The sequence below is a fragment of the Cotesia glomerata genome, linkage group LG10, assembly GCF_020080835.1.
Source record: "Cotesia glomerata isolate CgM1 linkage group LG10, MPM_Cglom_v2.3, whole genome shotgun sequence".
Taxonomy (NCBI): domain Eukaryota; kingdom Metazoa; phylum Arthropoda; class Insecta; order Hymenoptera; family Braconidae; genus Cotesia; species Cotesia glomerata.
Genome location: NC_058167.1, coordinates 12,665,653 through 12,688,498, shown reverse-complemented (window position 1 = coordinate 12,688,498; position 22,846 = coordinate 12,665,653). Strand labels below are relative to the sequence as shown.

At 27.7% G+C, this 22,846-nt stretch overlaps 5 protein-coding genes across 9 annotated transcripts; 1 reads left to right on the top strand and 4 right to left on the bottom strand.

The window, feature by feature from the left end:
- Positions 1-764: 764 nt before the first annotated feature.
- Positions 765-6,207, bottom strand: LOC123273131 (transcription factor Dp-1). Of its 3 annotated transcripts, none has more exons than XM_044740356.1 (9): positions 6,066-6,207; positions 5,784-5,883; positions 5,123-5,311; positions 4,935-5,032; positions 4,670-4,818; positions 2,568-3,092; positions 2,408-2,490; positions 2,244-2,327; positions 765-1,058 (listed from the first exon to the last, which is right to left on the bottom strand). In XM_044740356.1, exons 2-9 carry the CDS (start codon positions 5,830-5,832, stop codon positions 820-822), a joined length of 1,416 nt encoding a protein of 471 aa, XP_044596291.1. In that variant the 5' UTR covers positions 5,833-5,883; positions 6,066-6,207; the 3' UTR covers positions 765-819. The 3 variants fall into 3 exon arrangements, with proteins under 3 accessions (XP_044596291.1, XP_044596294.1, XP_044596292.1); XM_044740359.1 differs by having other exon boundaries at positions 6,053-6,158; XM_044740357.1 differs by lacking the exon at positions 6,066-6,207 and adding an exon at positions 5,941-5,960.
- Positions 6,208-6,400: 193 nt separating this feature from the next.
- LOC123273133 (F-box/SPRY domain-containing protein 1) lies at positions 6,401-9,965 on the top strand. The gene is made up of 3 exons (XM_044740362.1): positions 6,401-6,975; positions 7,655-7,928; positions 8,787-9,965. Exons 1-3 carry the CDS (start codon positions 6,671-6,673, stop codon positions 8,970-8,972), a joined length of 765 nt encoding a protein of 254 aa, XP_044596297.1. The 5' UTR covers positions 6,401-6,670; the 3' UTR covers positions 8,973-9,965.
- On the bottom strand, positions 9,836-13,984 carry LOC123273132 (transmembrane protein 164). Of its 2 annotated transcripts, XM_044740360.1 has the most exons (5): positions 13,841-13,960; positions 13,536-13,574; positions 12,997-13,448; positions 11,564-11,743; positions 9,836-11,467 (listed from the first exon to the last, which is right to left on the bottom strand). In XM_044740360.1, the coding sequence occupies exons 3-5, from the start codon at positions 13,429-13,431 to the stop codon at positions 11,186-11,188; spliced, it is 897 nt and encodes a 298-aa protein (XP_044596295.1). In that variant the 5' UTR covers positions 13,432-13,448; positions 13,536-13,574; positions 13,841-13,960; the 3' UTR covers positions 9,836-11,185. The 2 variants fall into 2 exon arrangements, with proteins under 2 accessions (XP_044596295.1, XP_044596296.1); XM_044740361.1 differs by lacking the exon at positions 13,536-13,574 and having other exon boundaries at positions 13,841-13,984.
- Positions 13,985-15,302: 1,318 nt separating this feature from the next.
- On the bottom strand, positions 15,303-17,477 carry LOC123272958 (nicotinamidase). The gene is made up of 3 exons (XM_044740002.1): positions 17,142-17,477; positions 16,653-16,897; positions 15,303-15,926 (listed from the first exon to the last, which is right to left on the bottom strand). The coding sequence occupies exons 1-3, from the start codon at positions 17,361-17,363 to the stop codon at positions 15,356-15,358; spliced, it is 1,038 nt and encodes a 345-aa protein (XP_044595937.1). The 5' UTR covers positions 17,364-17,477; the 3' UTR covers positions 15,303-15,355.
- Positions 17,478-17,722: 245 nt separating this feature from the next.
- On the bottom strand, positions 17,723-21,114 carry LOC123272960 (exosome complex component RRP4). Of its 2 annotated transcripts, XM_044740006.1 has the most exons (4): positions 20,882-21,114; positions 20,361-20,601; positions 19,461-19,890; positions 17,723-17,814 (listed from the first exon to the last, which is right to left on the bottom strand). In XM_044740006.1, the coding sequence occupies exons 1-4, from the start codon at positions 21,013-21,015 to the stop codon at positions 17,762-17,764; spliced, it is 858 nt and encodes a 285-aa protein (XP_044595941.1). In that variant the 5' UTR covers positions 21,016-21,114; the 3' UTR covers positions 17,723-17,761. The 2 variants fall into 2 exon arrangements, with proteins under 2 accessions (XP_044595941.1, XP_044595940.1); XM_044740005.1 differs by lacking the exon at positions 17,723-17,814 and having other exon boundaries at positions 19,301-19,890.
- Between the last annotated feature and the right edge of the window lie 1,732 nt (positions 21,115-22,846).

Below are 22,846 nucleotides of genomic sequence, written 5' to 3'. Positions count from 1 at the left end.
TTTTTTTTAATTTGATTTTTGACGATTATTAAAATTTAAAAAAAATTTGGAGCGACCTTTTAAAAATTTTTTTTTAAGCTGTCCTTTGGAGAGAGCTCTTAAAACATCAAAAACAAACATTTTTTTACTCGAGATTAAAAAAAAAAGTCGGTTTTTTTGCGCCACCCTATTCCACACATTAGCCATTGTTATTTTTTATTTTATTGTATTTTTTTTTCTTTCTTTTTCTCATTTTTTTTTGTTTTTTTAATTAATCATTATCATTATTTTTTATCTTAATTCTTAATATTATTGTTTATTATTTTCATTCTGAAGAAATAATAACTTACAATACAATAATGAATTTTAAGCTCACTGATTCATTTGAGCTCAAAAATAACTTATCATAAAATTAAATCGTTCTGAACTTTAATATTTTATTGAGTGTCATCCCAATAAGATGCTTTCCAAATATCTCGTTGATAATTGATAAATTTATATTAAAAAATATCCAGTACGTGTCTAATGATATAAAAAGGAAAAATGTTCAAGCCACATTTGCATTAACTAATGCAGTAACAAATTATCACGGCATTTACAATACAACAGATCTATTAATAATTAAAATATAGTTTCTAGTAATTGATCTGTATATTTATTATTGAAATATAATAGCGTAAAGAACATATTTTAAATTTCCAATCTGGATGTAATGATCTAATAAGATCTTCGTTCGTGTGAATTAATAGGTACCATAGATTTCGCAAAGCAAGAAATCTTTTTTCTTTCTGTTCTTATTAATAGTTAATGTTAGAAAATTAATTCATCAGTTTAAGAGTGCTAGTTAACATCAACATCACTGTCAACTGTGTCATCTTGTTCACTCATTTCTTCTTCCTCTTCTTCGTCTTCCGAAAAGTAGTGTGACGGAGGAGACGCTTCTCCGGATAACGAAGTGTGCGATGAGGACGGTGGCCGCGAGCCAGAGCCTTCCATTTTTATTTCCACGTCTTCTATTGGTGCACTTGGTCCGGGAATAGTAACGGGGATAAACTTGTCTAAATCGCCTGAAGCCATCTCTATAAATTTGATTTTAATTTTCATTATTATCATTATTATCATCATTACAATTACTATTAAAAATCTATAAATATCTACGCATATAAAAATAATTGTATTTTTAGATTAGAAATTTTTTTTAATTAATCAATTAATTTTAAATTAATAAATTTCATTTTAATTTACAAGCATGTATAATAAGGGCGTATAATAAAAATTCTATTTTTTGTCAAAAAAAAATTTTTAGTTTGGAGAAAAAAATTTTTTTTTGCATTTCTGAACGTTTCATACAAAAATACATTGATTTCCGAAAAAAAGTTTTTTTTATACGCCCTTATGGCTCCTGGGCCCACCTCGGATGTCACAAGAGCGTATAATAAAATTTTTTTTGTCGGGAAAACACTGATAAAAAAATTAACTTGACTCAAGAGCCAAAATCTTGAACCAAGAATACCATTTTGAAGAAAATGTTTTCCTAAGTCAGAATAAATTCTTGAATCAAGAAATTATTCTTGATTCAAGAAAATTTTTCTTGTCTCAAGAATTTATTCTTTCGACTCAAGAAAATCATTTTCTCCAAAATGGTATTTTTGATTCAAGATTTCGGCTCTTGAGTCAAATTAATTTTTTCATCAGTAAACGTAATTTTGTATGAAATGTGCAGAAATGCAAAAAAAAATTTTTTCTGGAGAAAAAATAGTTTGGAAACTATAAATTTTTTTTGGACTTAGAAAAAAAAAATAGAATTTTTATTATACGCCTTTATGGCATCCAAGTTAAATCCCGAGAGCCACAAAGGCGTATAAAATTTTTTTCTTGCATTTCTGCACATTTCGGACAAAACTAAGGTAAAAGACCCAGTTATTGACACTGAACTAGTTATTAACATTTGCAATTTTATTTTAATTAAATAAAACAAATCGACTCAATAAATTAATTAATATAATTTTTGAATTATAAATTTTGAGATAATTGATTTTTTGAGAACATTTTATTCTTTCAATTAGAATAAAATTGCAAGTGTCAATCAACTAGGCCAGTGTCAATAACTGGGTTTTTTACCTTACGTCAATATCCGAAAAAAAAATTTTTATACGCTCTTATGGTTTTTCACCGCGACCTTCTGCCGGTATACGTCTTTATGACATCTATAAAATAAAATGATCTATTTATAATAAAAAAAAAAAAATAAATAAAAAACTTACGTTCGACATATTTTTCCAGTGACTTAGGTACCATTGATTTAGCCCGCCGTAAATTCTCTTCTACACACTTTCCACTTTCTAAACCTAGTTTATTGAAAATTATTTATTAATAATTAATAACTTTATAATTTTTTTAAATAAGTAAAATAATAAAATATAATTACCAAAAGCCAAGCCCATGCGTTTTAAAACTTCGATATCGTCATGGATTTCAAATTTATTGTTAAAATTGAACAGGTACTCGGATCTAAAAGAAAAAAAATAAATTACCAAATTAATCTAATAATAATTATTGAATAAAATATAAATAAGAGTTATAATTACTTGTCGTTTGTGATACTACAGTCAACAACAGTCTTTTTGCTAGTATTCAATATAATAAAAGGCAACTGAATTGCCGAATTAGGTTTTGGTGGACCGTGTAATTTTTCATTACAGCTGTTACGTTCGACCAAATTTTTAAATGAAATGTGTTGCAAAATAAGCTGATGTAACTGCTGAGTTTTAGTTTTAATCCGTTCAATTTTTTTCTTTTTGTCTTTTTCTATTGAGACACACTCTTGAAGTGAATTCGTCGGCAGCCCCAACCATCTGATCTCCTTTTTTTCTTTAGAAATAATGTTCATAGCCATCAAAACATTAAGCGCGTCGTAGACTCGTCGTCTGATGTTCTTTTGATCGTACTGCTGATCAGTTATTGAATTCATGTGTGCTGGATTCGTGAACTCACCAACAAGTTCATCTGCTACTTCATTGTAAGACGTCGTGCCTTTTTTCTTTACTTTTTCACAAACTTTCATGGAAAAGTGTCGGAGACCTTTACCAACTTTTTCAGATTTTCTTCGTTTGCTAAAATTAAATTTTAATTTATAGTACAGTTGATAAATAAATAGAGCAAAAAAAATTAATTAATTATTTGTAAATAATTAATTAGTTATTATAAATAAATTTATAAAAATAATTAATTAATTATTATAAATAAATTTATAAAAATAATTAATCAATTATTATAAAGAAATTTTTATAAATTATTATTAATCAATTATTATAAATAATTATTTATAAATAATTGTAACACAGCATTTATAGAATATAATATTGTTGTTTTTTCTGAAACGTGGCTCAGTCCATTAATCTTTTTATTTAAAGTATTTGACACTAACTTATTTTGTTTTTCTGTTTATAAAATGTTAAATCTTTGTAATATGATTGTAAAAATAGTGTCCATGAATGCGACTTACTAGGATTTACTCAATTATTAACTACCAAAGTCTTAGCATCTACACCGAGAAAAAAAAGTACTACTCTTGAGAAAATTTTCTTGTCACAAGAAAATATATTCTTGACAATTTTCAAGAATATATTTTCTTGTCTCAAGAATTGATCGAATTAATCAAAGTATTTTTTATTTAATTCAAGTGAACCTATTCGTTTGTTAATCTATGAAAATTAATGCCAACATTTTATTATCATGATAGATATTGATATTCTTTTGTCAAAAAACCAAAATTAATTTTCAACATTTCTTAAGCCAAGAAATTTTTTTCTGGACAAAGATTTTTTTTTCTCAGTGTGTATACTAGTAAACTTGCGGAATTAACTCAAAAATTAATTCAAAAATAAATTTGTTAACAGCATAGTAATTAAGGAATCAGATAAAAATAGTTAATTAATATATTAAACTTAGCAGTCACTTGAAAATTTTTTAATTTTATTTAACAAAAAAATTTGTTCCAAAAAATGATTTTTAAAAATTTGCATTTTTAATTTTTAAAAATTTCTATATGTCAATTTTTTTTACCAAAATTTATTTGTCAAAAATATAATTAAAATTATCAAATGTCTGCTAAATTTATTTTAATTTAATTAACATAATATAATCATTATAATGGTAGAAGGATTTCTTAGTATTTAAGAAATCATTTCTTAGTATTTAAAAAATATTTCTTAAATACTAGAAAATATTATAAATACTAAGAAGTATTTCTTAAATACAAAGAAATATTTTTTATATGCTAAGAAATGATGTTTAATAAATGATTTCTTAAATACAAAGAAATCTTGTTAAGTGCTAAGAAATCCATGACATTAAAGTTAGCAGTCACTTGAGAATTTTTCAATTTTATTTAACAAAAAAATTTGTTTAAAAAAGTTATTTTTAAAAAATTGGATTTTTTACTTTTTTAAATTTCTACATGTCAATTTTTTTTTCTAATTTTTTTGGCATAATTTAATTGTTATATAAATTTTAAAAATTGTTAAATGTCTGTTAAATTCAGTATCATAAGAAATCCTTCTATCAGTGTAAAATGTAATGTGTCTTGTGTATAATTTACTGTAATTACAATTATTTTTAGTGGCCCTGTTAATGGCAAAAGCTTTTGGGCCTAAGTATAAATAAATAAATAAATAAATAAATATATTACTGTGGCACGTAATCATGACCATCAGCGTCATAACGCTTCCGATTAGTTGAATGATCAAGTAACGGAGTGACAAATGTTTTTCCAGATGCATCTTTTATTATTTGTTGACCACCGCCTGAATGTGCCATAACATTCTGTTTTAAAGTGCTCTACAAAAAAAAAATATATGTACATATAATAGCTGTCGTAATCGTAAATTGTGCTACGTACTACAAAGCATGCAGTCATATAGGTTATCTTTATTAAAAATAATAATAAAACAAACCATTTGAGCAGACGTTAACTGGATAGTCTTAGAACCTTGAGAATCTCCACTTTTTACTGCTGTCATTTTAGTATTTTGCAGTGGTATTGTCACCAGTCCTAATTAATCAGTGTTAAAAATAAAATAATTTTAAAAATAGTAATTAGCAGTAAGAGATATTTGTTGACAATAAAAAAAAAAAAACATACTTTGACCAGGTGTTGATTGACTCTGCAAACTGATGGTCCTCAATACTTGTGTTCCCGGTTGTAAAACCTGTGGGTCTTGACCAGGTGTCTTGAATACTTTGATCCCACTTGTATTAGTGGCTCCCACTATGCTAGTCAATGCACCTTTATTAGGTGTACTCTGTACTACCTTAATAAATTGCGGGTGCCCTGTTTAATAAATAATAAACAGCTAAATAAATAAATACATTACGAATAAAAGATAATAATCTTAAGATAAATCAACTGCTGAAATGAATTAAACGCATCATTTATTTTCTTGTAAATAAATTAATACCACACTTCAATTCCAAGAGATTGGATAAATTAATAGTTAAATAGATGTAATAGTAATTAAAATAATTAATATCTATTGAAGCATTGGAACAATTAGGATAAAATATGTCCACATTGTGTGGGAATAAAATTCAGGAATTGAGTTGGCAAAAAATTTTTTAACACAATAATTACTGTAGATTATTTTTCAGCGATTGCTGATATTGAAACTAGATTAATTGTAGAGTGTAAAAAAAAAATAATTTGTAAATAAATAAATTTATAAAGGTATTTTATAACGGAGTAAAAGTTGAGTGTAAAATAGGCATGCATGTGTGAATTATTGGCGGGCATTTGTATGACTTACCATTAGCGTCTTGTATATAAAAATTCATTGTTTTATTTTGCTGTGTCATCACTGATATTAATACCACGTAACAATATACTTAATGTACCCAAATGTATAACTGAAATAAATATAATTATTAAAAATATAAATTATACTGCCGCACTTACTAACTCACGGTATCACCAAAATGGCGACATTTGTTAAAGTACCATTTTCAAACACTAAATAATAATAAATAATATATATTATTAGACAGTTAATAATCTAAGTAATAAATATTTATTAACTTATTTATTATACCAATAAGCTCATCCTCGTTAAAAGTAGTTAAACATTTTTTATGATGAGGCAACAGGGAAATCGTAGCTTCTGCGTGCAACTAGACCTGGGGATAAGCTTGGCGGCAGGACAAAGCTAAACAGCTGGTTGGTTGATATTATATCACGTGGTATTTCACTTTTTTCTCACTCTAACTTATTTTCACTTAGCACTGTGTCCTTGTTCTTACCCTTATATTAAATATACATGTATAATCTAGATGCGCGCGCTGAGACGTGTTCCATACTCGATTATTTCAGTCCTTGACTACTTGGACACTCAGCTGGGAAAATTGATCGTTATTTTCTGAATAATGCTTCTCAGGCGCCCTCTGTTGAGCGAAAGACAAAATTTATTTTTGAGGCGGATAATTTTGATTGGCTGTTTGGGATCAAGTTTTTAAAAATTACCGTCGCAAATTGAGGGTTAGGTTGTCGAAAAAATGAAAATAGAGACCAGCCTTGAAGAAAAATAATCCAACAGCTGATTGCTGATTGATATCAAGATTGTGTGTTGTGTGTGTTCACGCCGGCGTCTATGACAGTTTTTGTCTTGATCAGTTTAAATAATTGACAGCGACATTAAAAATGGACGATATAGTTCTCAGGCTATCTGACCATGTATTAGAAATAATATTTTCATATCTAGATTTAAATACCATTAGAAATTGTTTATTAGTTTGTAAAGCGTGGTATAGATTTTTAAACGATGAAAACAATGAAATTTGGCGGATGCACTGCATTAGAAAATTGGCCCAAGAAGCACTTAGCTCTGAATTATTGTCATCAGTACCTACTTACAAAGATAAATTACGAGCACTTTATCATGCCTGGAATCCAAATGACTGTTCGAGAAATATTTTTATCAAACCCAGTGGATTTACTTTACACAGGTAAAATTATTTTATTATTGTTATTATGACATTTTAATTAGCTGTCACTTAACAATTTTTTTATTTTATTCAACAATGATGATAAATTTAGCAGATATTTAATAATTTTTTTAACAAATAAATTATGACAAAAAAAATTGACATGTAGAAATTTTTTAAAAAATTAAAAATGCAATTTTTTTTAAATAATTTTTTGCTGCAAATTGTTTGTTAAAAAAAATTAAAAAATTCTCTAGTGAATGCTAACTTTAATGTCATTATTTAACAAAAAGATTTTTTCCAAAAAATTATTTTTAAAAAATTGTATTTTTTTAAATTCCTAAAAGTCAATTTTTTTTTCTTATTTTTTTTGCCATAATTTATTTGTTATAAAATTTTTAAAATTATTAAATATGTGCTACATTAATGATCATATTATTTTGTTGGTAATTTATATGACATTAAAGTTAGCAGTCACTTGATCCTTTTTTAATTTTATTTATAGAACAAAAAAATTATTTATAAAAAATTGTATTTTTAATTTTTTTTTTAATTTCTACATGTCAATTTTTTTTTCTACTTTTTTTTTGCTATCATTTATTTGTTAAAAAAAATTCTTAAAATTATTAAATATCTGCTAAATTAATTTTCATTTAATTTATAGATTAATTTGACAATCTAATTGATGGTTTAATTTCAGGAACCCAGTGGCTCAAAGTACGGACGGGTGTCGTGGAAAAATCGGATTCCGACATGGACGTCATGCTTGGGAAGTTATTTGGGAAGGTCCACTTGGTACTGTCGCTGTAATAGGCATTGCTACTAAAGAAGCATCGCTTATTTGCCATGGTTACGTAGCTTTATTGGGGTCTGATGAACATTCTTGGGGATGGAACCTTGTTGACAATCACCTTTTACATAATGGTGATGCGCAGGGAAATTATCCGTTGCTTAATAATGCTCCTAAATATCAGGTACTTGTGTGATATTTAAGGTGTTTCGTTTTTTAATTTTTTTAATTAATATTGTCATTTAATTATTGATCATAATAAAACTAAGAATCGAAAACATAATTTCATTGAATAAAATAATTTATAATACTAGAATCAGCAGACTTTTAAAAATTTTTATAACAAATCAATTTTGATTAAAAAAATATTTTTTTTAAATTCGCACTCAATATTTCAGCATGTCATATTTTTTTACTAAATTTTTTTCATAATAATTTAATTGTTATAAAAATTAAAAAAATTTTTAATTGTCTGTTAATTTCATTACATTAGAGTTAGCAGTCACTTGACAATTTTTTAATTTTATTTAACAAAAAAATTTCTTCCTAAAAATTATTATTAAAAAATTGCATTTTTAATTTTTTTTTAAATTATACGTCAATTTTTTTTCTTATTTTTTTGTCATAATTTATGTGTTAAAAATATTTTTAAAATTATGAAATATCTGCTAAATTAATTGTAATACTAAAATTAGCCGGCGTTTTTAATTTTTTGATTCTTATTTATTTAATTAGAACTAAGAAATATTTTTAAAAAATTGCACGTATAGTTTTTCAAGTTTTTTACGAATGAAATTTTTTTTTAATATTTTTTTAATGAAAAAAAATTCTAAAAATTTTTAGATGTCGGCTAACTTAATTTTCATAAATTAATTTTAATGTTGATTTCAACATTTTAATAATTTTAACTTTGTAAATTTTTAAAATAAAAGACCGAAGTTTAATAACAAAAATTAAATTTTTATAAAAATTTAGAAACGAAACATCTTGTTATTAATGAAAGCTTTTATAACAATACTAACATTAAAATAATATACATTAGGTTGGTGAAAGAATCCGGGTAATACTTGATTGTGACGACAATACATTGTCATTTGAAAAAAACTATGAATTTCTCGGTGTGGCATTCCGCGGATTACCAGATAAAAAACTATTCCCAGCTGTTTCTGCGGTGTACGGTAATACCGAAGTATCAATGGTGTACTTAGGTCCACCTCTCGATGGCTAATTACAAGAAACATGTACATTTAAATTTAATTATTGCCATTGTCATTGTCACAGTTAATTTACAAGATCCACGGTGTTTATAACAAATTGTGATACCGAGTGACTACGATGGTTATAAACAAAGTAATTATCATCGAACCGTATGTCATTGCTCATCGAGACCTTAATTTTAGCAATACTATTAAAAAGTCATTAAATTCAAATACTCATTTAAATTACTTCGTTTTGGATTGTATATTAGATATAAAAAATTTTTTGGAAAGGAGTAATTTTTCCTATTTATATTAATCGTTTATCTACGATTGTTGTACAAAAATGTGACTGCTGTTACTCATTACGTCCTAAGTATTTATTTATTTATTTAACTTTGTAAATAGTTTATTTATTTTATACAATACTCCAATCAAATAGTTGAATTGTTTTCCGTAATAATGCCAAACTATTCCTATCACATCACAAATAATGTGATTAAGGATAAATTTGTTTTAGCTGCTGCAATATTTAATTACAATTGTACATTACAATTGTTTTTGAGTCTTTATACTAATAAGTCTATGAATGTCTAAAGTAACAAACAATCGATCGCATACAAAAAAAAAAAAAGAAACTAATTAAAGTACTAACTAAAAATTTCCATGTAAATATTTATTAATCTACATATAAAATTATGTAGTTTAGTAAGTTTTGTACAAAGTAGTGTATATAGCTTCCATGAATATTGAACAAAGTAAATGTCATTTCATACAGATTATTTTTACATGGCTTTAAAAGAAAATTAACGAAAATAATAATGAAAATATAAATAAAAAATAAGGAAAACAATTTAGGATTTAAAGCAACAAGTTAAATTAAAAAGACAATTACTTAAATAAATTAATTTTTATTTTATTGCGATTATTTATCATTAAGTGGATATTGTTTGTACACGTGCAATTAGATTGTTGGTAATTTTTTAATAGTTGAATATTTTTACGCTAGCGTCCAATAAAAGACGGAAAAATATTATTATTTAACAGTTAACAATTAATAAAGCTCGGTCATGCGTAATTAAAGGGTTACATGGGTTTCACGGTTTCAAAAAATTTTTTTAAATGTTTTATTAAATTCTACAACATCTCTAGAATATTGTCCTAAAGATTCAAATCGATCTGAATAATAGTTTCGGAGATACAGTTTTAAAAAGTTGCGCGCTCAAAGCGCTGTTGTATTTTCACTCAAAACTTAAAACGCATTTTTCTCAAAACTATGTTTTCAAAGACGGTTGTCAAGATTTCTCGAGAACTACTCAACCGATCTTGATGAAATTTTAGACAGGTCTTTGAGATATAATTTACAAGGTCTTGAACGAAAGATTTTTTTTTTTCAATCACAACTATTTAAAAAAAAATGCCGCGAAATTTTAGCCAAATTTTTAATTTTTTTGTCAAAATTTCTGCCAAAAATCCAATTTTCTTTTTTTTTCCTTCGGTCAAGACCTAGTTTGAAGTCTTAATAGCACATATTTTTTTTTTCACTTCAAATAATCCTGCTAGGAGTTCTGCTGATCACGCGGACGTCATATTAGCAGAATTTTTTATCTTTTTTTTTTTTAATTTAAGTAATCCCTTATTCAACATGTATCTTTAAGACAGTAAAAAGTTTGTATAAAATATTTCATTTTTTCTATTAAAAAAAAATTATTAAAAATAGGCCATTTTTCCCCGAAGGAAATCCATGTAACCCCTTAAATTTTGGAATTTTAATAAAAACTCTAAATCCATTTTAAACCAATCAAAAAAAAGAATTTGTATTATTATATTACAGACTTGTAACTTGTCACACAATTTTATCAAATATACTGTGTAAAAACATCCAATCGTTTTACTTTATTTATCATTTAATTCATGTACTCAATTATCGCGGCTAAGCGATATGTAATCAAAATAATTATATTTCATTTATCATATTCACCTTTCATCATGCTAAGTTGATTATTACTCATCATCTCCAATTATTATTAATTATTTATAATATTATAGTATACTATTAACAAAAATAATGAGCTTAATATCATTTTTTTATGAGTTGATGAAGATGTTTATATTAGTCCTAGCTTAATTAGACAATCTAATCATGTGATCACAGAAATTTTTCATTCATTGACATTTTTTATGTTCATATTTATATATTTATACTTGATAGCTGAGATTTTGATTGGAGATCGTTAATTAGCAGCTATTCGACATGTAAATCTCCATTTTTACGCTCTTTTGAGTTCGAGTCTTCATCACTGCACTCGCTTTGTGGAAACTTATGCTCGATGGTATGATTGATGCAAGACTTGACTTTAGTCACTGGAAACACCGTGAGAAAATAATTAAAAATTAAGTAAAGAAGCTTCGCAAGCAGTGGGCACAACAAGCTTTCATGAACAACTGCACACAGTCGATAGAATCTTCCTTCAAATGGATCCAACATCGCAGGACATAAGATGTGGCTCAGATTAACTTGTACGGGCTATTTTTAGGTAAAATTAAATTATTATTATTAGTGAAAAATTACAGAAATTAATTGTTTATATTTTTGAAGGTGTTATCAATTAATTATATTTACCAAAGCAGCCAGTTGCAAGATCCACCAGTGATAAGCAAGATTACATCCGTAAGCAAGCACACTCCAACTAAAATCTGATAATGGTTCGACGCTATAAACACCACCAATTCGCGTTAAATAGTATGGAATTACTAACATTAGGCCGTGTTGTAAGTAGTACATTGCCTTATCAGCGAAAAGCTGAAACAAGATTTATTCATTTTTTTGGATTTATCTAAAGGTTCATAAAATCCTTTTTAAGTATTTTTTTAAATTTTCGCTACTTTAATTGGCTTCTAAAAATTAAAAAAAAAATAAAACAATAAAAATTGTAAATTCTAATTATAGTATCGGCTATAAACATTAATCTTTTTAGTTCAAAAAGCCAATTTATTATTAAAACTATAATTTTTATGAAGTTTTTTTACGACACTGAATTTAATAGACATCTAAAAATATTTTAGATTTTTTTTAACAATTAAATTATAGATGAAAATTAAGTTAGCAGACATCTAATAATTTTTATAGTTTTTTGTATTGAAAAAATTATTATAAAAAAATTTTTTTTTAATTTTCGTTCATAAAAAACTTGAAAAACCATTAGTGCAATTTTTAAAAAATATTTTTTAGTTCTAATTAAATTAAATAAAAAAGAATCAAAAAACTAAAAACTTCGGCTAACTTTAGTATTATAAATTATATTGAAAAAAATTCCACATGTAGAAAATATAAAAAATTAAAAGAGCGAATTTTTTAAAATATATTTTTTATAACAATTGATTTGTTTTAAAAATTCTAAGAACTATCAGATGTCTGCTAATTAAAATTTTTTTTTCACAACTTCTAATAATGACACTAAAATTAGTCATCTAAAAAATCTTCAAATTTTTATAAGTGGAATTTATTTTGCTAAATTTTTTCTATTAAATTTCAATTGTTTTAAAAATTTTTAAAATCACTAGATGTCTATTAAATTCAGTATCATTTTATAGATAACACTAAAATTAGTGTTTTTAATTTATTTTTATTTATTAAATCATAACAAAAAAAAACTTTTTTTAAATTAAACTTATAGTTTTTCAAGTTTTTTACAATTGAAACTTTTTTTTTCTGTAATAATTTTATCAATATAAATTTTTAAATGTCAGCTAATTTAATTTTTAATACCATATCACAATGAAAATAAAGTTAACCGAAATTTCAAAATTTTTAGAAATTTTTTATTAAAAAAATTTCAATCAAACAATTAAAAAAAATTTTTCACATGTAAAAAACTTGAAAAACTATAAGTGCAATTTTTTAGAAATATCTTTTTAGTTGTAATTTAATTAATAAAAAAAAATTATAAAAATTTTTAGGTGGCAGCTAACTTTATTTTCATCATATTAAGAATTTTTATTCCCTAAAATTAAAAAACTATTAAAATAAAATAATTAATAAAAATAATAGCTTACTTTACGAGATTCAGTTTCAGGAAACAAATACGCAAGTACAGGCCCATTCATCAGGTTCATTTGTATCCTAAATAGCGCAGTGACCATGGGACTTGGTTTAGCAGCCAATAAATATAATTGTATTGCCGTCGTAATATGACAGGGATTTAATATATAAACAAGAGTACGACTGGTTATCTTGAAACCAATCTCACAGCCAAGTACCATTGACATTATAATTAACAATACTTTCTTCCCCGTCCTGTCTTGATTAACATACTTAACATTTTTAGGCAGACTTATACTTTTAAGCCCTTTTACTATCAAATAAATAGTCAGCATGGACACACCAAGAGTTTCTATAAATCTGTAGGTTGGTGATAAGTACCCAACACATTCTGGTCCTCTGTTTCGAGGAATTGAACTATTTACACCGTCATAGGCCCACTCTAGCATGTTGGAAGTGCTTTTTACTGCAACAAAAATAATATTATTATTATTATAAAAAAGTAACTCAATATTAATCAACCCTTAATTGATATTTCAATGTATACAATTACTTATCGATTTAATGCAGTCATGCGGCACTGACTTTATAACTGAAAGAAATTTCCAAATTGTCAATTTTAAATTACACAATTAACTAATTATATTAAGCTTTAATAAAACCCAGGGAATTTTTAATTAAATTATAGATAACATATAAAAAATAGCTTTTTAAATTACCTATAAAGGTCAGATAGATTTTGATATTTAGCTTTAGTCTATTTATAATTAAATTAATTAATTATTAAGCAAATATTTTAGAGAAGAAATAAGAAATAATTATACTAAAAATTAAAAGGGTTTAATTAATTAAACTTACAGTTGCAGTGGGCACAAATCCCTCACAAGTGCAACTAAACAACGTAACCGGACGGTACGACTAACGTCTATGACGTCAACGTTACGACGGATATGAGAGTCGCGACGGAGCATACAATAAAAAAGTACCTGCCACGCATGCTTCGCTCCTATTCTATCTTTTTGCACTTACTTGTATTATTATTTTGCTTGTAAGTGTAACATAAAACGTTTTGATATATAAATACATACGCTTAACTCTAACCACGTGTAATACGATACAAATAATCTTTACAACTAAAAACAAAAAAATAAAAAAAAAAAGAACGTATGCAAAATAACATTCATATCATTTTACGTCATAATACGTTTTATTTTTTTAATTCTTACAGTAATTAATAACAACTGCATGACATAATAAGGTGCAATGGTAGACACGGATTTCAACAGCATGAGAATATTAACAAAGTTTTAAAATAAAAAAAAATCATAAGGTAAAAGATCCAGTTATTGACACTTGCAATTTTATTTTAATTAAAAAGTCAACTTTGACGAATATTAGCAATCTTGCAGAAACTGTGTGACTAACGTGATTTGTGAATTATAAATAAATAAAATTTTGCTCTATTAAATAATGACTTCAGTTAAATTGTACTGTAGTTTGATAAATATTGATGTTTTTCAAGGTATGAGCTTATTTCGATGTTACTCTCATCAAGAGCTTTCATTTAAGTACCCACATGCATTTTTGATATATTTTTCATATATTCATAGATATAAATATATAAAATATATGAAAAAATGATGTGGGTACTCAAATGAAAGGTCTCGATGAGTATTATGTCAGGGCGAGCTTATATCTTTAAAAATATCAATAGTTTACAAGATACAAGGTCATTTCATAATTACGCTAAATTGCACTGTACTTTTTTCACTATTGACATTTTTAAAGATATAAGCTCATCCCGATATTACACTCATCAAGAGCTTTAATTTGAGTACCCACATGCATTTTTGATATATTTTTCATATATACATATATATAATATATACAAATATATAAAATATATGAAAAATTGATGTGGATACTTAAATGAAAGGTCTTGATGAGTGTAACATCGGAATGAGTTTATATCTTTAAAATTGTCAATAGTTCATAAGATACAAGGTCATTTTTTTATTATGTATCTAGAAATACAGAATTGTCGGATGCAGCCTAAATATTTATCATCATAAATTGGTGAGAATGATATGAAACCTTGAAAAAGCACAATTTCAATCCTGAACACAAAATTTTTCTTATTCTCTTAATAATAAATATAATTTTCGAGTTATAAATTTTAAGATCATTAGTTTTAGGAAAATATCCTTTTTTTAATTAGAATAAAATTGCAAGTGTCAATAACTGGGTCTTTTACCCTAAATAGTATTTACAGACTGTTTTGTCTTAAAATAAATAAATTTTAAATAATATAAAGCATTAAGTACTCCGCATTAAATGCTAAATTTCTTTATCTAAACCTTGAGAACTAATTAATTATTTTTCTTTATCATTAATTGTTTCCTTAAGAAACTGTTTTATTTCAAGAGCTAATTTGTATCCGAGCTCAGGCCTGCGATCGCGGCCTTCTACCATGGCCTTCACTTGGCTCGAATTAACGATCACACCGTTGCTGGCGATCACCATCGCCTTGGTCTTTTCAATGTCGACGAGGTCAACCCCGCGGCTACAGTCGTCGATCAGGATCGTGCGATATCCGCTGGTGAGCGCGTCGACGGCGGTAGCTCCTACGCAAACATCATAAGCAAGTCCACAGATATAAATGTCAGTAGCTCCCTTATCTTGCAGTTGACTTGATAACGTTGTCGTTGTAAGTTTTTTGTTATCCCAAAAAACGGAGTATGAATCAACTTCCGGATTTGTTCCTTTATAAATTTTAATAGCTTTATCGACTATTTTTAAATCTTTGTGAAGTTCTGCGCCCCAGGAATCCTGGACACAGTGGCGAGGCCATAATCGTTGTTTTAAGCCAAGTGGACCTTTAAATGTTACTGTATCATATACTTTTGCCCTTTCTTTAGGAATTGGACTTGATTCATCAACATCTCTGTAAAAATATATATTATTATTATTATCTAGATTATTAAGAGAATAAGAAAAATTTTATGACCAAAATAGTCTATCTCTAGATCCATAATTAAGAAATGACCTTGTATCTTGTGAACTATTGATATTTTTTAAGATATAAGCTCACCCCATTACACTCATCTAGACCTTTTATTTGAGTACCCACATCAATTTTTCATATATTTATATATATTACATATATGTATATATGAAAAATATATCAAAAATGCATGTGGGTACTCAAATGAAAGCTCTTGATAAGGGTAACATCGGGATGAGCTTATATCTTTAAAAATGTCAATAGTTAAGAAAGTACAGTGCAATTCAACATAATTAAGAAACGACCTTGTATTTTGTGAACTATTGATATTTTTTAAGATATAAGCTCACCCCGACATTACACTCATCGAGACCTTTTATTTGAGTACCCACATCAATTTTTTATATATTTATATATATTATATATATATGTATATATGAAAAATATATCAAAAATGCATGTGGGTACTCAAATGAAAGCTCTTGATGAGTGTAACATGAAGATGAGCTTATATCTTTAAAAAAGTCAAGAGTTAAAAAAGTACAGTGTAATTTATCAAAATTCTTTATTTAATGAAGCAAAATTTTATTTATTCATAGTTCACAATTTATTGCAGTCACATAGTGACTGCAAGGTTGCTAGTACTATTATTATAATTAAATTTACCTTAAATGTAAATTATCAATAAATGATACATGATCAACAGGATGCCAATCTAATGAATAAAAAACAGAATCAAAAGGCACTGTATCAAGAAGACGATTTATCGGTCCGATAACTTCCGAACCGTCGTGTTGTGCAGCGCAATGTTTTATATTCAATGACCCTGTTATAAAATCGTTTTGTACATCAACAATCAAAAAGGCACTCCTTGGTCTCGTGCAAATTTTAATCCACCTATTCCAGCAGACCTGAAACCACAAAAGACAATTAAATTAATTGACTATTGACTCGTAAAAAAAAAAAAAAATAAAATAAATAAAGAAGAAAAATATAACTTAGAATAATGTCCCTGACCGGATGTACCGGCGTCACAACCTTATGTAACTCTACATATCCGTGGATATAATTAAATAAAAAAAAGACTTACTTAATAACCAAAAGTTTAAACAACTATATACAATTTAAATGATGTAAATTAATAAAATGATTTACCTCAAATTCATCACGATCAATTACGCCGTCTTTTTTAGTATCAAAAATATTAAATATTTCCCGCAATTGATAGTCTTCAACTCCGTAAATTTTACCTCGATCATTGCGAAAAAGAGCCCGGCATATTAATTCAAATTCTTCGATCGATAGGAACCCATCGGCGTCCCTATCGAAAGCTGAGAAACAGGCGTCCATGTCGAGGTTTTCCAGACTATCAGCCATATCAAGAGTTATTTTTTAACGTTTCCAAGTTATTTGTTTAATCGATAATAACGCTAGTTCTACGAATACGTAATGCACGTATTCGATCGACTTTTTCCTGCTTCTATTCAGTTTGTTATTGTTACTAGTATCGGTACCGCTTACTTACTCATCGACGCGTTAGGCTTTATATTTATATTATAGTATGGCGTAAAGCACGCTAGGTCCTTCTTCCACACGTGCTCAGCTCTGAAGAAAAAAGCGACAGAGAAAAAAGTAGAGGGAGAACATTTAGTGTTCTCTAACCACGTGTTCAATATACTGTCCATCAAAGAATAATTATTATATGCCGCTTAGCTCTAGGTACTTTAATAAATTCTGTCATATAACAATATAACAATTAAAGCCAATATTACAGTCTATATAAGTGATCTGGCAATTAAACTTGGTGATAAGAAAGTTATTTCTTCACCTGTAAATATAAATTTATCAGTGATAATTATATTATTTTTTTCTATCTACACTGAGAAAAAAAAATTTCTTGGCTCAAAAATTGTTTATAAATAAATTTTGGTTTTTTGACAAAAGAATATCAATCAATGTCTGTCACGATAATAAAATATTGGCATTAATTTTAATAGCCCTTATTAAAAAAAAAGATTTCAAAAAATTCAAAAAGATTTAAGTTGACTGCTATATATAGATATATAGTTACCTGAAGTAAATCTTTTCAAATCTTTTTTTTAATAAGGGAGATTAAGGGGCACAACCAGTATGACATCCTAAAAAAATAATAATAAAGTTAGCCGACATTTTTGATTTTTTTATTTTGGTTAATATTTTTAAAAAATTACACTTATAGTTTTTGAAGTTTTTACCAAATAAAAAATTTTTTTTGTAATTATTTTTTAATAAAAAAAATCATAAAAATTTTTAGATGTTGGCTAACTTTATGTTCATCCTATAAAAGGCGATTTTTGGGAATTAAAATAAAAAAAAAACTCCTGTATGAATTGTTTTAAAATTATAAGTGTATATTAATCCATATTTTAAGAATATACAGTAAAATTTTTGAAGAAAAAAATTAAATATTTCCGGCCTTCTCCGAGGATAAAACTAAAAAAAATTCTTGTTAAACTAGAAGATATTGTTGGTACGATAACCCATGGTCGAAAAAAAAATATCAAAAATTGACAAAATAGCGGCGTTTAAAAAAAAAAAGTTGAATTTTACCCGAAATTCGATTTTTAATCAAATCAAAAAACTGGAGGGTTATCGTATGGAGAATTATATACAGAACATACAGAAAAAAAATTTGGTAGTGATTGGATCATTTGTTTTTGAATAATTACTCCAGCAAATTCGAAAAATGCTGTTTCGAGAAGAACACATTAAGTTAAAGAGCGACTACTCTTTAAATGGCTGTAAGTCAAGAACTATTCGAGATATCGATTTAAAATTTGAGTATGTGATTTTTAAAGGTATAATCTATCGAAATATGAAAAAAAAAATTGATTTTTTGAAAATTTCACACTGGTTGTGCCCCTTAACAAACGAATAGGTTCACTTGAATTAAACAAAAAATAATTCAATCAATTCTTGAGACAAGAAAATATATTTTTGAAAATTATCAAGAATATACAGTAGCGCTCAAAAGTATTTTTACAACATTATGCGTTAGTTTTTTTCAACAATGTCAAAATACTTTGGAGCCATCATTTTCCTAATATATATTTTTGAAATTAAACTTTCTTTTGTTACGAACAAAGACCACTTTGACACTATTCTGTAAATTATTCAAAAGTTGTTTAAAAAATAAATAAATGATTATCTTTCATATTTATTTTTAATTCAACCATTAAATATATTTGTCAAAATACTTTTGAGCTCTACCGTATATTCTTGTGACAAGAAAAATTTCTCAAGAGTAGCTTATTTGATGATAAAAAAAAAAGTAATTAATTTTTTATATTATTTTATTAACATAAAAAAAAAAAATGATTAAAAATTACATTTAATTTTGCAAATATTAAAGCTATTGATTCAATCTGTGATGAGTCAAAAGAGCAACATCAACAATAGCTTCAGGTTGAAGTAATTCGTTAGCTTTATATTTACCCGATTCTTCGTAGGCATACGTAACTGATGTGTCTGTTAATAAAATATTACAAGTTGAGAGTATGAGTACGCAGTTTCGCAATCTCGCGCAAATTTCCCGGTCTTCGTGCGCTACACGGGTCAGATCTTGGGTAAACCCACCCTCAGACTTGTCAGCGCTCTGAGAGCTGGCGCCAATCCAAACGTAGCCGTTGTTACCGAGAATTAGAGTCGCACCGTTAGCTAGATGATGGAAGTGAGTCTTCTTGCGCTTAATCAGCGCCGGCGGTACTTTAACCATCACTCCTTGGGATAACTTGCCGTATTTTAAGACTCGGGTGTGCAAAGACAGTGACCCGTCTTGGTAAGTACTCTGTACTTCGGCACAAATTAAATCGCCTTCTTGGAGATAACGACGCATCGTTTGTTCATCTTCTGCTGATCTCCGTCTCTGGAAATTTATTTTATTTTAATTAAAAAAAATTAATATAAATAATTTAATTCGTAATATTAAAGTTAGCCGACGTTTTTAATTTTTTGATTATTTTTCATTTATTAAATTAGAACTAAAAAATATTTTTAAAAAATTACACTTATAGTTTTTCAAGTTTTTTACAAATGAAAATTTTTTTTATTTTTTTTTTAATGATTTTTTCAATAAAAAAAAAATTTTAGAAATTTTTAGATAGCTAACTTAATTTTCATTTTAATTCAATTGTTTGAAATGAGATTAAAATTAGCAGCAACTTAATAATTTTTTTTAACAAATAAATTTGTTCAGGAAAATAATTTTTAAAAAATTGCATTTTTTTTTTTAATTTCTACATGTCAATTTTTTTTTCCATAACTTATTTCTTAAAAAAAATTATTAAAATTTAATAAATATCTGCTAAATTAATTTTCATTCGTTTGAAAGCTTACCAATTCTCCTCCTGGTAAATTAACACTCGATAAAAGTAAAACAGAGTCGAGTTTTGAGTTAGTGTCAACCTTCCAACGACTCTGTTGAACTTCGGTGATTCTACCAACAATAACATCACCAATTTCACCCTGGTATCTGGCTTTCAGAGGACGGATTGTTATTAATTTGTTTACTTTTTCCAGTATTCCAGCTACTGATGCTCTCAAACATTCGTCTTCGTCTACATATGTACCATGTCCTCTAAAAAAATAAAAAAAAAAAATATTGATACTGAATTTTTTATTAGAAATTAATTTAGCAGATATTCTATAATTTTAAGAATATTTTTAACAGTTAAATTATGTCTAAGAAAATGAGAAAAAAAATTGACATTTAGAAAATTAAATAAATAAAAAATGCAATTTTTTAAAAATAATTTTTCGGATCAAATTTATTAATTAAATAAAATTAAAAAATTATCAAATGACTGCCAACTTTAATGTCATAAATTAATTTAATAAATTAAAAAATAAATAAATACCTTAGATAGTCTGTTTGAGTCAATACACCTTCTCCAGGAGTATAAATACGAGGTTGAATATTATCTCTTGATATTAAATTATTATCTATACGATTTACTGCTAGTCTTATATTTATTTCAGGATAATCAGCCATTGTTGATAAAATATTTATTTATTTGATGATAAATAAATGTTATATGTTGACAATTTCGGAGCAAGTGTTGAAATTAACCTAAAAAATATTTTTTTTTACCGGGCTGATATTAACTTAATTGCTCACTAGGTGGCAACAAAGGTGAAAACATTGTGGGGGTTTATATATATATATATTTTACTCCACTTATTTATATTATTTATATAATTAATTATTAACGCGTGTATGCAGCAACCTTCGCTTTATTAATCACAATTCTCAATTAGTAATACAAAAATAATTAGTTATTTTATTCTTAAAGTAGCATCACATGTATATGTATATTTAATGGTTAGCTTAGTAATCATAATAATAATTCAACTGCCAACCGTACGGAGAAGGTCTCAGTCGGTAATTTTTGTATAGTTGAGTTGCCTCCACTGGTGTACAGTGTGTGAGGTTTGACTTGTGTATATGTGTCCATGTATGAATGTGTGCGTGTATATCCCCTACACCACTCCCCCCCCTAAGAATCAGGTAGGCGGTGTTCGGTAGAATGCGAATACCTGATTTTTCTGAAGATTTATTTTGACTTTCTTCGTTGGGTAGGTTCGCAGAGTCGATGAAAAGGTAGTTTGCACCGGTTGTAGTCCTGGAATGAACGTCTTTGGAGTTGGTGGATCCTTATTGCTAGTCGTAGTAGTCATTGGTCTATGAACTTCGACTGGTACGACTAGGTTCCCAGTGGCCGGTTGTTCAGAGGTTTCTGATGCCGGTTCTGGATCCTGTGGCTCCTGTGGCTCTGGTAACTCTGCAGTTTCCATGTGAGCTGGTTTAAGGCGTTCAACGTTGACGACTGTATCTCTTCCACTGACGTTGATGCTAAAAGTACGATCGTCAATGCGTTTATTCACGACATGTGGTCCTGAGTAAGGTTGCTCCAAAGGGCGTTTGACAGCATCGATTCTTAGGAAGACGTGGGTACACGTTGACAAATCTTTATAGCAGAAAGCTTTTCTTTTGCAATGATGAGCTGCAGGAGCTGGCTTAACGTCTCTCATATGGACTCTAAAATCTTCTAGGAAAAATTGAGGGTCATCTGGAGGATCTTCGTGTGTAAAAAATTCTCCTGGTATCCTGAGGTTTGTACCGTAGAGGAATTCGGCTGGTGAAGCCTTGAGTTCCTCCTTGTAGCAGGATCTCAATCCTAATAAGACTGTCGGAAGCACTTTAGTCCATTGAGGATTCTCGTGGCACATAATTGCGGCCTTCATTGTCCTGTGCCAACGCTCGATGAGTCCATTAGCTGCTGGATGGTAAGCCGTGGTGCGAACACGTTTTCCTCCGACTAAGTTGAGTAGTGCCTGGTACAGAGCGCTTTCAAATTGAGATCCCTGGTCAGTGGTGACCAACTTAGGGCAACCAAACCGAGCGATCCAATGATTATAGAAAGCGGTAGCTACCGTTTCCGCGGTGATGTCCTTGATGGGGATAGCTTCTGGCCATCTAGTGAATCTATCAACCATGGTTAAGCAATATTGAAATCCTTCGGATTCAGGCATTGGACCAACTAAATCAATGTGTATATGATCTAGTCTTGCGTCAGGATTTGTGAAAGCAGCAGGTTGTGTATGCACATGACGACCGACTTTTGATTTTTGACACTGAAGACAATTTTTGGCCCATTTGGTGATGTCTTTGTTCATAGAAGGCCAAATGTACCTCTGCGCGATAATTTTATTTGTTACTCGGCCGCTGGGATGAGACAAATTATGAAATGTGTCGAAAATCTGGCGACGAAAGCTCGCTGGTACAAAAGGTCGTATGTCATTTGCAGAGACATCACAATATA

Bases quoted from the DNA above. Each gene is read 5' to 3' on its own strand.
- LOC123272958 (XM_044740002.1), bottom strand. From the start codon at position 17,363: ATGGCTGATAGTCTGGAAAACCTCGACATGGACGCCTGTTTCTCAGCT. The intron at 16,898-17,141 runs GTAAATCATTTT...TTGTGGTTTCAG, and splicing joins TTGATCGTGATGAATTTGAG to GTCTGCTGGAATAGGTGGAT. The intron at 15,927-16,652 runs GTAAATTTAATT...ATATTTTTACAG, and splicing joins ATTGATAATTTACATTTAAG to AGATGTTGATGAATCAAGTC.
- LOC123273131 (XM_044740356.1), bottom strand. From the start codon at position 5,832: ATGACACAGCAAAATAAAACAATGAATTTTTATATACAAGACGCTAAT. The intron at 4,819-4,934 runs GTTTGTTTTATT...TTTTTTTTGTAG, and splicing joins AGTTAACGTCTGCTCAAATG to AGCACTTTAAAACAGAATGT. The intron at 3,093-4,669 runs GTAATATATTTA...ATTTAATTTTAG, and splicing joins GGTCATGATTACGTGCCACA to CAAACGAAGAAAATCTGAAA.
- LOC123273133 (XM_044740362.1), top strand. From the start codon at position 6,671: ATGGACGATATAGTTCTCAGGCTATCTGACCATGTATTAGAAATAATA. The intron at 6,976-7,654 runs GTAAAATTATTT...GTTTAATTTCAG, and splicing joins AGTGGATTTACTTTACACAG to GAACCCAGTGGCTCAAAGTA. The intron at 7,929-8,786 runs GTACTTGTGTGA...AATATACATTAG, and splicing joins ATAATGCTCCTAAATATCAG to GTTGGTGAAAGAATCCGGGT.
- LOC123273132 (XM_044740361.1), bottom strand. From the start codon at position 13,431: ATGCTAGAGTGGGCCTATGACGGTGTAAATAGTTCAATTCCTCGAAAC. The intron at 11,744-12,996 runs GTAAGCTATTAT...ATCTTGTTTCAG, and splicing joins CTGAAACTGAATCTCGTAAA to CTTTTCGCTGATAAGGCAAT. The intron at 11,468-11,563 runs GTAAATATAATT...ACCTAAAAATAG, and splicing joins TCTTGCAACTGGCTGCTTTG to CCCGTACAAGTTAATCTGAG.
- LOC123272960 (XM_044740005.1), bottom strand. From the start codon at position 21,015: ATGGCTGATTATCCTGAAATAAATATAAGACTAGCAGTAAATCGTATA. The intron at 20,602-20,881 runs GTATTTATTTAT...TTATTTTTTTAG, and splicing joins ACTCAAACAGACTATCTAAG to AGGACATGGTACATATGTAG. The intron at 19,891-20,360 runs GTAAGCTTTCAA...ATAAATTTCCAG, and splicing joins ATTTACCAGGAGGAGAATTG to AGACGGAGATCAGCAGAAGA.